This window comes from Melozone crissalis, unplaced genomic scaffold, assembly GCF_028551555.1.
Source record: "Melozone crissalis strain CALT ecotype California unplaced genomic scaffold, PUWL_Pcris_2 ptg000013l_1, whole genome shotgun sequence".
In the NCBI taxonomy this organism is placed as follows: Eukaryota; Metazoa; Chordata; class Aves; order Passeriformes; family Passerellidae; genus Melozone; species Melozone crissalis.
This window is the reverse complement of record NW_026535791.1, coordinates 6,483,437-6,496,560: the sequence shown is the minus strand read 5'-3', so window position 1 is coordinate 6,496,560 and position 13,124 is coordinate 6,483,437. Positions and strand designations below refer to the sequence as shown.

General features: G+C 40.5%; 1 protein-coding gene across 2 annotated transcripts; it reads right to left on the bottom strand.

Moving 5' to 3' along the window:
• Positions 1 to 3,802: 3,802 nt before the first annotated feature.
• On the bottom strand, positions 3,803 to 12,270 carry POMP (proteasome maturation protein). 2 transcript variants are annotated; one of them, XM_054271405.1, is made up of 6 exons: positions 12,214 to 12,270; positions 10,680 to 10,777; positions 9,866 to 9,926; positions 7,726 to 7,827; positions 5,957 to 6,050; positions 3,803 to 4,301 (listed from the first exon to the last, which is right to left on the bottom strand). In XM_054271405.1, exons 1-6 carry the CDS (start codon positions 12,214 to 12,216, stop codon positions 4,234 to 4,236), a joined length of 426 nt encoding a protein of 141 aa, XP_054127380.1. In that variant the 5' UTR covers positions 12,217 to 12,270; the 3' UTR covers positions 3,803 to 4,233. The 2 variants fall into 2 exon arrangements, with proteins under 2 accessions (XP_054127380.1, XP_054127379.1); XM_054271404.1 differs by lacking the exon at positions 12,214 to 12,270 and adding an exon at positions 11,730 to 11,869.
• Positions 12,271 to 13,124: the final 854 nt, after the last annotated feature.

The following is a 13,124-nucleotide window of genomic DNA, read 5'->3' as shown; positions in this document are numbered from 1 at the left end:
GAGGACAAGTGACATGCCCAGTGCAAACTGGTGAGACTGCCAAACCTAGGAATCAGTTTCAGCACTGACTCCTCACCTTTTCCCTGAAAATCTTTAAGTAGAAATTATCCTGAGTATTAAATTCTAGAATGCACAGCAGAAATGTGAATATAACATCGTGTTAAGGACCACTCCCATCTGTTGATTTTGTTAAGAATTTGACAGCCAATACTGTTCTGATCTCTCAAAGTTGTGTGTGACTCTTCCCCCAAGACAGATTAGGTAGAAAAAGCAAAACAATGTAAAGCCATTGCCTTTAGAGAATGAAACCTGTAGGAAAGCAACTACAATGACTTCACATGCACACAGCTTAGGATGAAAATGCAGACAGACATAGCATGTATAAACAATGAGCTGCTTACAGCCACTGATACCCATCCTATGAACAGAGACTCCTGCAGAACTTCCCAGTGGTACTCCACCAAAAAACAGTAATGCCAAATCATGATGATACTTTTATAGATCCTTTATAACTGAATGATTGTATTCTTTCCAAGTTATGTGTCATGATCAGAGAGAAGCCTGGAAGAAGGTTCAAATAATTTAAAGGGAGAGCTTACAATATTCAGGATACCACTATCTGCCCATCACAGGTGAAAACATGGCCATTTATCCAGGCCAGAGGGAATGGGCTAACACCTCTAGCTAGCTCTTACACTTCTGTCCTGAACTCCCAAGACTGATGTTGGCAATTAAAGATCATTAGCTTTCTCTCAGTAGCTTAGACGAGGGCCAGAAAATAAAACTGCTTAATGCCTTTGAGGCGCCCAAGCTACTGCCAACTTACTGGAAACATGAGCTGAATGCTACAATAACCAGTGGGTCCAAAGCATAATGAGTACTTGTAGAGAGATTAAGAAAACACTGATGTAAAGGATTTTAGCACAAACATTACATTGTCTTCCTTGCCTCTTCATTATGCAGTTATGTAAGGCTTTATGAAATTAACTATTTCACACAAAACTGCCTGGAAATAAAAAAGCAAATGCAGAAGGGACTTGTACCTTCACTTGCTCTTCTTCAGTGCACATCTCTCCTGGTACTTGGGAGCTCACAACAAAGTGAGCCACTTGCACAGTGGTGCTGTGTCAGTCCAACAAGCATGTACACCTCAGGAATGGCTTTGTTATGACTTAACTGCACAAAGTACATGCTGTTTGCAGAGGTTTCTGGTAGATGGAGCATTTAGAACTGGCTATAAATTTAGGCCAAAACACATGGAGGATATGAATTGTGTTTTTAAAAAGCCAGTGGAAGCTGAGGAGCCAAGTACTAATATGCATCAGATTATTAAAGCAAAATCTATTAAGTTTATAATAATTTCTTTATTTGTGTATAAATACAAATTATTTTGACATAATAACAATAAAGTTCGGGTTTTTTAAACTCTGTTGCATTTGGACTTGTTCTGCTTCTAAATTGTTTTTTGACAAATGGCCAATGGCATGACTGATAGATTGTTGGTGTAAACAGGAGCAGCACCACGGTATCATCTATTTTTTATGGTCATAACACAAACAGCAGAGCAGATGTGCTTTTGTTTCCCTCCTGCACCCGAGGAGAGGAAAAGAGGCTGCCCAGAACATTTGCACCAAGAGGAGGTGTGGGGAGTTACAGAGTAGGGACAGCACTGCCTCCTGCAAGAAGTCATGGTGGGGGCTTGTGTTGTACCTGCCAGAGCAGCAGAGCTGGAAGTGCCTTCCTCCCCTTACCCAGGCCAGATCTGTCCCAGCTCCAGTGACCAGCACACACCACTCAGCTGCCTCCATGGGTTGTTCTGTACAGCACCTGCTTTACAGAATAAAGCTTGTACAAAATGGGAAGAATGGGCTGGGGCAGGAAGCCCAGTCCACAGCCCAACCCTTATAGCACAGAGAAAATTTAACCCTTCCTTTTTACCTCAAAAGCTTTTTGCCTGAGTCCTACTTGACTCCCATTTCTCTACTAACAGCATAAATTCTCAAGACAGGCCTCTTACACATACTATTTGCTTTCCAGTCTGGCTAACCCCTAGGATTAGCTTCCTTACAGACATAATGAACAATGCAACTTCCTGGCTCTGAATAGGGTTTGATCTCACCCAAGATTATTACAAAGTATACTAATCATTGAACAAAACCACCTAGAAATTGCATGCAGCCTCCTAATCTGCTTCTGCTTTTACACTGCATTAATACGAAACTCTAGTAAATTACTTGTCTTAATGTAGTTTTGCTTAAATGCAACAGCATCCATCTTTCAGCCAACACTAGGAAAGGCCAACCAGCTCAATACACTGAAGTGGGGAGTTGTAAGGTACCAGTGTCTGATTGTTGGATGGCTCCCTGTTTTCTTGAAAAGTGCAGGTAAGATGGCAGACCTCCTAAAAATCCATGCCAGCATCTTTAACTTGTCCCAGACCTGGCAATGTAATCCCTCAGCTTTTCTGGCCTGAGTCTTGAGCAGTACAAAGCCTACTGAATCCCAAGCTTGCTTCATAACAGTTTGGTTTGGCTTTATTATAAACCAGCAGCCAACTCTGATATTTAATAAAGATTATCAACTCACAGATGAGGACAGCTGCAGAAAACAAAAATGTGAGTAGGTTTGCACTTGCATGTTCAATTTATTGGTCCCCTCTTTAACTTCCCTAAGGAAAAAAACCCAAGAAATTAAACAGCTTGTACTGCATAGCACAAGCCTCTAATCTCTACAAGTCTTAAGTGACAGAAAATTTTAGAAGCTTCAATTCTTAAATGAAACAAATTTAAATATAAAACCAAATAAGACCACCACTAAAGTGAGTCATACTATTATCTTAATGTTTCCAAAATGCTGCAATGTTTTGCATATAAAAGCACTATAAAATTTACAGGACAGAAGCTAGAGGCTTTGGCCCAAACTGATAGGGAATTTGCAGTAGCTGTAAGCCCACTGTAAAGCACAAGGGAGGTTTGCAGTTGTGGAAAAAGGTTTATAGCAACATTCCTGCTAAAATTATCTACAACAGAACACTAATTACATTTAACCAAGTCATTAGAACTTGCTGAATAAAGACAGTTCCTGTTTTAGAAATACTCTTTCAAGTTCTTGATATCTAACAATAGATAACATTTTTTGAACCAGACTTTTTTCCTGATATGCCACATTGTATTACCTGCCTTGCAGGATTGATATAACATATACACATGTATGACACCAGGAATAATTGTTACAACCCTGAATTTAATAAATAAAACCACTTAGGCACACAAAACCCCTTTCAGTGGTCTGCTCCTTAAAAAGATGTATTTAAGTATAAATCTCTCTCTTCCTTAATTAAGATCTGATTTTAGTAAACCCACAAATAATTTTTTCTGCATTTGTACCACCATATCTTCATGTCCTTACTGCAGCAGCTTATTAGATACTTAAATAATTCTGCATTCTTTCTTAATACTAAAATACCTAGACCTGGGAGTGCTCTTTTGGATTATGTTCAAACAGATTTTAAAATATCTCTTTAAACCCCAAGTGGAACTTGCTTCTACTTCCAGAAACCAAAATACCCTCTCAGGGACACAGGAAAAAAAGCTAGACCTTTAATTCCACTCTTACAGCAATGCTTTCAATTCTACATAAAAGCTGAATAGCTCACTCAAATAGCTGTCAAGAGAGGGCTACAATGTATGTAACTGGCAATGCCGAAGTTAAAAACCTTTAAAGATATTACAACAAAAGGGACAACACTGGGTCATGGATAAGAGATTCTTGATTTAGGATTAAATATATTTTGAAACGCAACAGCATTTATAGCAAACTTTTATTCAATAGTTTAAAAAGTGTATGGAAATTTTCATGAACAAAGAGTTATGCAACGGAAAATACCTTCCTCTTCCCCTATTAAATGCATTTACCACAGTAGTCAGTTTTAAAATGCCTGGGTATTTTTGAATTTCTTGTATACATATATAGCATTTCCATATTTGAGAAGCTATTGTCCTGAGCAGTTTATGAAAAGGCATTATTTAAACTACCTAGTTACAGGACATATGTATGATTGGAAACAAGCACAGAACAATTTAGAGACATTAAACATTTAACGTGCCTTTTCATTAAGGAAGGCAAGTGATAACTAGGTCTGCTTACTTAACACTGTGAGTGTCAATTTAGTACCATGTACTTTGATCTGCACTAGAAAGACACACACAAAACATTTTTCTGAAGTATATTTTGTTACAATAAACCAAGCTTGTGCTCCATCATCATGTGTGGCTCTCCCATAACCTCACTCTGGGAAGGATCTGAAAAAAGAAAAGTTGACAGCATGAAACCTTTACCAAGGTACAAAGACTAACAACAACTAATGAAGTTGAACATCTCCTTTCATTATAATGCTTAGTGCAACAGTTACTTGACTGATTTTTGACAGTGTTGCAGAGAGCAGACCTGCAACTCAGAAGCCTCTATCCAAAGCACTGATAGAACAAACACATGTATTATGAACAGCTTTTCCTAAGGACACACACACATTTAAAGTAAAACAAACCAGTTCTGCATAAGCACAGCCTCCAACTGCCTGAATCTCAAAGGGATTACACCACAAGTTTAGTGTTTTCAGAAAACTCAAGTCTGACTGAAGCATTTCTCCATAGTTGCCCTACGCCTTTCCAACACAACTGGAGCTCACAGTCCTCCCTTCTGTTAGCTGGGACATAATCCTGGTTTCTCTTCTCCACCCAGCTGCCTAGTTTCACAGAAATTCTACACTGGTAAATATCTCTGAGATTTCCTCTATTCTGTAAAGTATGGTTGACATTAGCCACTGTACTCAAAGGCTACCAAGGAATGTGCAGAGGACACAAGAGAGACCAATACTGAACTCCTTCTCTACAGAAAAAATTAAAATTAAAAAAAAACCCCAAAAAACAACAACAACAAAAAAACAAGCCCAGAGCCAGCATACATGTTGTGACTGTTTGGAAGAAATACACTTTTCTTTATGGGTGCATCAATCATGTTTTCCTTCCATAAATGAGACATATTAATGCCCCTGATTCCTCTAGAGACAACAAAAATATCTAGCCCACTTTCTGAAAAATAAAGCCCTTTACAAAAACACTTGTAACCCACTCACCCCTCACCACTCTATAAAAATCTAAGTTTGTTGTGAGCAGTGGTAAATAACCAAATGTCTACAAATTATGTTCAACATTGTTCTACCCCTGTGGAACCACAATAGCCCAAGATTCCTTCCCTTGGTCCTTCTATATCCATTGCAGAAAATAACCCCAAATTTGGGGGTTATTTTCATGCCTCCAGATTGAGATTTATTCCTCCATTATTTCCAGCTCCTCATCTCCCAGATATTTCCACTCTCCAGTGCCACTTCAAAACACTCTCTGCCGCCTTCCATCTCCTTAAATACAAGCTAGAAGTAATTTGTTCAAAAGCCATTTTTCCAGGCTTATTCTATTCCACTCATACTAATAGTCAGCAGGCTACCATGCAACCTCAGCCTGTTGAGCTCATTAGAGGGAGCCTTTCCCCTGCTAAGTATCCGTTTCATTAATTCTGTACCTCTTCTCCAACATTTTCTTCTTAATTACAGAATGTAAAAAACTTTGTAACCTCTGTTGACAAAATCTGCACAAGTACTTAAAAAGTTTCTGAGGAAAGAGGCATACAACATACATGCATAATCTACTCCTTTAGAAACCCAGCCTACAAGCAAGACAACCTACAGTCTTGCTCAATATTTCAGAGTAATTTTCACATAACTTACAGTTGAATTACATTTGTTTCCCCTTCCCCAGTGTTTCTTTGCTTTTAGGATTTAATGGGGTTTTTTTTGCATTTTAGGAGTTTAATTCTCTTGTTCAGTAGAGGCAAAGAACTTCACAGCTTCCCAACTTTACCTTTAAATGTTTCCATAATATTAAAGCCAGAATGTATTTACCATTAAGGATATCCTCAAAACCAATGCATTCATCATTTCCCCTCAAAATATCCATTGACATGTTTGAGCTGTGAAGAAATGGCAGACGCTGGACCTGTAAAAAGAGTTCAAGCAAGAGTTCAAATCTCAGCGAGTCTGAAATAGAAAGGGTTCATATTTGGATTTCTCAGTCTGAGGTGACTTAGAAAAATCAACACAGCCAGAAAAAGCAACACTGGAATAAGAGAACTACTGGCATACAAAGACACACAAACACCACCATCTTCTTTTGGTTATCTGTTTGAGAAGAACAGCCCTCTAATAGATTTTTAGTTTTCACTGTGGTGTAGGTAGTACAGCAAATAGTGCACTTTAAAAAATAACAAGGTACTTTCTGTCTACTCTGTAAAGCTCCTCTCACATAAAGGTGGGGAGGTTCACTGCAAACCTCCAGACCCTGAGGTCAGTACTGGACTACTGATATATACTGCAGAGTTTGGGAACTACATTCTAAGCCTCCTACATCTCTAACATGGGTCAAGAATGGAAGTGAAAGAGCTATACTGACTTTCACATTCAAATATAATCCTCCTTTTAATTAATCTAAATCATAATTATGTCTCTGATCTCAACCAATTCTTAAGCTTCAAGTCCACTCCTAGTTACTTTCAACAGTCTTCTGTACCCTTCACTCACAGTATTTCTGAAAAAAAATTCAAGTAGCACACATAGATTTCAGAGCATAAATTTTCTGAGAATGCATTCACTACTGCTAGAGATACTTCAGCTAAACTACAAGAAAACTTGTATACCCAACATGAATCTTGAAGTGAAAAACCTTCTGATCACCATATTTCCCCCACTCATCTCCCAAAACCACCTCTGGAGACAGACTAACAGGATATCCTCACCTCCCTCATTCTCTGCAATGTACTAATGTTAGTTAGGAAAAAGATTCCTCAGGACAGCACAGCTGAGACCAACGGATGTTTGTGTATCTCACATCCTGACTTTCACACCTTCAGGACCAGTAATTTCTTCCAAGCTTAATGCAGCTCACTATGGTTTAGTACAAAATTCCTTATCACTCAGAGCGCAAAATTGCTCTAATTCAGTTGGAAAACCTACTCTTAGTAGCTTGACAACCTTCAAGAAGACAAAAGAGTCTACTAGGACCAATGAGCTTTCTATGTTTCCCTTTCTCCAGCAACCCTCAATCCTAGGAGAAAAGAAGGAAAAGGAGACTCAGCTTCTCAATTAAGTTAAAACCTTTGAACTTAACTCCCTGTAGAGCTCCCTTGATCTTACAACAAAGGCTGAGGAACAATAAGAACATAGAAAACTCTATTCCAGGTTTCACATTACTTCTACATCTCCTCCCAAATCACTACCTGCTTCAAACCCCTAAGTCTCTTTTCCCTACAGCTACAGAGACTCCTTCCTGTGAAGGTCATACATTCTGCAGTGGATACTATTAATTTTAGGAATCAATACTCAATTTCTCCTGCTTTTTTCTGAAGGCTTACAGGAAGCTATTCCACAGCAAAGCTAGAACAGTTATCACTTCACCAAATAACCAATAAAAGAACAGCAGTTAAGAGACTTCAGTATATGGACTACTCTAAAAACTAGTAATTGCACTGTTTGGTTCATTGTTTTTAACAGTGAATTAATTTCTTTTGGAAACACAAGGTATCTCAACAAAGAAAGATGTGTCTTTGAAAGCATGTTTCAAGGTAAACATTTTTTTCAAATGGCCTAAGTTATGTCAGTTGGATAAAAATGCCTACCTGTTTCACTGCTCTGAATTCCATCTGCAGCTTCAAAGGTGCATGGATTCCTTGGATGTTTCTCAGTGTGGCAAAGTTTGTTTTATCTTGATTTAACTGGAACTGTCACAAACAATACTGACTTTTATTTTAGAAAAAGTTAAAATACAGCCATAGAAGAAATTTGTGACATCCTACTTAAATGAACACGCTTACTAAATATGTATGTAAAAATTCAGTGATACCATCAAACATACATCAAGTGTACAGGGAAGAGAGTGACACAGTAAGATTTCTATGAAGCTGAAATTGGCTTTTTGCTGGATTTTATTCCAAATTAATAGCAGAAATTTTATTTTGTTATTTTTGATAATCAGGAGATGTAACACCACTAAGTGGTACAGTTTTGCACTACTTCACAAGGATATTGTCTGGATGAATAGGAAGCTAAGTCCAGTTTAAAGATCACAAAAACCAATTTGATGTCATTAGTTAGTCATCAAAGACTACTTAAAAACACTTGATGTACTTCTTTTCTGGTCAAGCAGGGAAACAGAGCACCACTTACAGTCCTTAGGATTCTGAAAAGCAAATGAAAACTCATATTTCCTCCAACTGCTCTCAAACTTACCAGTAAGACAAAGAAAATCTATTTAGTAGAGGCTTTTTAAAGAAAAAGCACTTACTCATGTATACTGGAGTACAAAGTAAGTTATACTTAATGTTAAACTTAAGCTTAAATAATCAAAAAAATTAAAATATTTAACTTTAAAATCTGTACTCCATCACCACAACAAAACCCTCTTATTATGAGAACATCATATTTATGAGAAGGGATCTCAAAAACCAACTGAAAAATACAAGTCAAAGACATAACAAGCATTTTCTTTGCAACAATCTATATTGAATGCTCTTCAAAAGGTAGCAGAAAATATATTTATATGCCTCATCCTAATCTTATAATTCTGGTTACATTATTTTTCCATTTCTTTAATTTTATAGAGAGAAGGATTTTTGGACAGCAGAGACCTCTGGTTTCTACCAGTGCTACCTGAAAAACCTTTTTAACATTTGTAGCAGCAAAAACAACCATAACTACCTCAGGCTAAGTTAAATATTTTCCCAATCAAATATAGATTAAAATAATTGTTGAAGTTGCCTTAAACTTACAGAAAAATTAAGCAAATGTGGAAGAAACAATTTAGAAGATTCACATACTTCTTAATGGATCACATAGCGTATTTTATTTTTGTCTCTGCATTTTTGTATCTTCAACATGTGATCTTTTAATTATGCAGGTTTAGTATAGCAAAAACAGAGTTAAAAACTAAGTTATAGCAATCAGTTAAAAAAAAAAATCGACAAATAGCTCTGAAACATTAACAGTATTTATAAATAAACACACAAATTTGGTATCACAAAATCATCCTTTTAATGCAAGGCAACACTAACACTAGCCAAAATCAGAATATATATTAGACATTACAGTCAGACCTTGTCCTGATGTTTAATTTAGCAATTTGGAACATTCTATCAAAATAACATCTTTGCTTCAAGACACTTTGATACATTGTACCTTCTGTGCTGACATAACAGGCACCAGAGACGTTCAGCTCAACCAGCAAGCTCGGCCTCCCTCCACCTTCCACAGACCACTTGTAATGGCCCATGAGCGAGGACTGAGCCAGACAAGATTGCAAACACTCATGATAAACTGTAGGTGTAAAATGTCTAGATGGGGTCGAGGAATTTATGGAAAAATATGCACGTGTTCACAGGCTGAAAGTGAGTACAGATGGTATTATATGTAAATCTAGACAAAAATGGGAGGATCAGCCTTCACGAGGTGACAGGCGTGCCCCAGGCCTACCTGTGGTGGCTGCACACACTCTTGGATGACTAAACCTGACTACACAAGTCCCTACCTGGAAGCCTGCTTACACACTTGAAGTGGGGAGAGATATAAGTAAGAGATTAATGTTAGACTTGCTGACAATATTATTTGTATAAATAAAATGTTACTATTGTTGAACAGCTTCATTCTGTTAAAGACCCTGCTCATTACTTGCTACTGCACAAAGCAGTCCAGATAACCACACTGTTAGTTTAAATTTCATAATTAGTAAAGAGTGAAGATGGCTACATTTGATGTTATGCTTACATTCTTTTCTGTCAACTCCAGTGGGTGGCTGGGCAACAATTCATTTTTCACACTTGTAAAGCTAGAAGAATAAGTAGAAAGGACATTAACTTCAAATTAATTGGGATATGTTTTTTTAAGTTGCATTCCAAAACCAATCTCAGATACAAACACCAGAGACACACAACTAGCCAAGTCTGAACTACAAAAAAGAAGAGTGAATAGTGAAGCAGAAGCAAAACCTCTAACTAGAGCACTACCAGAAGAAAAAAGAGTTTCAAGCATTCTTTATGCTTGACAAAACAGAATGTGTTTTTCTTTCTTGATACCTTTCAGAAAGAGATTAAAATACTAATAAATGAAATCATTACATATTTAATTATGTCCAAGCTACATTGTACCTTCTTTTGAAGCCTCCAAGCTTTTGCAATTGAATATTGTACACACCTTACCCCCAATGCCAGTTGTACAGCATTTTAAACTCCATGAACTTATTCTGGATTCCTTATCCAAGACAGAGATGTAAGGTTTGCACTTGAGGGAAAATAGCAAACTCCAAACTATTTTTATTATATTACTTTTGGGGTTTGTCCCAGTTCTGAAATTAACCATTTCCCACAGCGTTATGGCGCACTCATATAAATGTATATTAAAACTATCAGATATTTCACAATTATCAATACTTTGCTGTTTCTTTTCTAAAGAACAGTATCACAGAGGCAAATGCCTGTTTGCAACACACCTTGCAAGAAACTTCTGTGAAAGCCAGCATTTAACACACACTGCAGCTCAGCACTGTCTATGACACAATTCAGCAAGCAAAAGAACAGCGTACCCTCTGCGCAGAAGATCATGACCTTCAAACAGCCCTGCAGCTGAAACATCTGTAAATGAAATACCATCCTTCAACAGAGAAGCAGCACCTCTGGAATTCTGGAACAACAGAAAAAAAAAAAGAAAAAGAAAGAGGATTACTTCAATAGAACCACACCACTTTTGTATGGGCCATTAGGCCAGCCAAATGAAAGGAAGTGCTCAAAAACTCCTTGAAGTACCCCTAGCCTTTACAGTTTCTTTAAAATAGAGGCAAGACACCCCAAAACATAAACCCTACACTAATATAGAATTATAGAATTCTATATTAGTGTAGGGTTTATGTTTTGGGGTGTAGTAATGATAAGAACTAGACATACTGACAACATTTTTGGATCTGGTTGACCCAGATCAGGTTAAACTCACAATATGTCCCCTGTTTGTTCCCACCCTGGGCTGCAGGGATGGAAAGGAAAGAGGCAAGTCCTGACAGCTGACAGGACAGAAAAGGAGCATTCCTTCATTTACTGCAATACTGACACAAGACCAAATTTAGCCACAGTTTGAGGCTGCCATAAGGAGGACAAGGTGTATCTGAGCAGTCCAGTGTACAGTTAACTGAAAGAACAAAGGCAAGCATTACCTTGCAGTGGATCACCAGAAGTCCACAGACTTACTGAGTACTGCTTACTAGTAACCCATGCCACTAATTTCACTCTAAGCTACCCAAATTTGCTGGAGTGATTTTAGGATTGTTCATAGAAATTGCTCCACCAATAGGGCAATATCTAATACACAACAAAAGGTGACAGCAATGATATCTGGAAGATGACAGTGATGAGTTCAGTGCAAGGGTTTCCCCCAGCAGCACTGTCAGATCCAACAGAAAACTCATACTTAAAACTAAGATCTTTTGTACCAACATGTGAGCTCACAGTAACATAAGAACTGTAGGACAGTCCTAACATGCCTGTTGTTTCGTGCACATAACACATCTACCAATTTACACACTCAGCACCGACCAGACCTTTGTGAGACTGCTGTAAATGAGAGCATTAAAGCGATACGGTACCTGGGTGACCGGACCTGAGGGAAGATCAAAGTTAAACTCACGGAGAAAACTACACAACATGCCCCAGAACCAACACTCTCGAGTCACCGCAGTGCCCGGCCCATCCGAGGCGGTCCCAGCGCCGCTGCCCACCACGGCGGGCCCAGGCGTGACCTCCCTGCCCGGGAGCCGCGCCGCCGAAGCCGCGGGCTGCGGGAGGCTGGCACCGCCGGGGCTCCCCGTCCCGCCCCGCTGCAGGGAAGGGCTTCAAGCACAGCCGCCACGGGCCCTCCGCGCCTCCCGGCTCGTGAGGAAACCCGCCATGGCCGCGCCGGACCCCTATGACTCAGCACGGCCCCGCTGCCCCCGGGGACGCCGAGAGGGTGAGGGCCGGGGGAGCTGGCGGGGGCGGCGGGGCAGGAGGTTCTGTCCGGTCAGGCTCGCTCCGTGCGGTCCAGCACAGGAACACCGCCGCCCGCCCGGCGCCGCCGCTGCCCGCACTCACCATCTTGAGCCCCCGACGCGCGCAGCCACTTCCGCCGCCGCCGCCCGCTCACTTCCGCCCCGCCCCCCGCGTGCGTCACCGCGTGAGGGGCGGGGCCGGGCGGGGCCATGGGAGTGCTGAGGGGGCGGGGTCTGTTGGCGGCCGCACCGCCTCGCCCGGCGCCCTGTGAGGGGTGAGGGGTGAGGGGTTCGTGTCCCGGCGTGGGCCCTCCTTTTCCCTGGCTTTCTTACTCGGAGGTCTGTGCCTTGTAAACTGAACGCGCTGTTCACTGAAGCACAGGATCAGTTAGAAAACCTATCAGACCAGCGAGTCCAACCCAGATCGGACACTGCCACGTCCACGACACCATGGCACTGAGTGCCGCATCCAGTCCTTCCCTAAACACCTCCGGGGACGGTGACTCCACCACCTCCCTGGACAGTCCATTCCAAATCACCCTTTCTGTGAAGAAATTCCTCTTCATGTCCAACCTAAACCTCTCCTGACAAAGCTTGAGACCATTTCCTCTTGTCCTGTCGCTTGTCACCTGGGAGAAGAGGCCGACCCCCACCTGGCTGCACCCTCCTTTCAGGCACGTGGAGAGAGCAATAAGGTCACCCCTGACATCTTCTTTTCCAGGCTAAAACTTCTCACATGCCAGCAAAGCCTAGCTGTCTCAGTGCCACTGTGGTCCCAAGCAGGAGCTAAAGTTGACAAACACCTCCACATAGTGGACTGGGCAGCCATGTCTTTTATGGACAGCTTTTCTCGGTCAAACCCATCCTGTCCCCCTCTGCCACAGGCTGCAAAAACTGCTTGGGTGACACCAAAAGCATCACAGTGCTGATGGCCTGAGGTGGTGAAACCAGGCAGTGATACTTCCAGAGTTTTCCATACATTTCAATGCATAGCTCCATATGTGTATTTGGGAT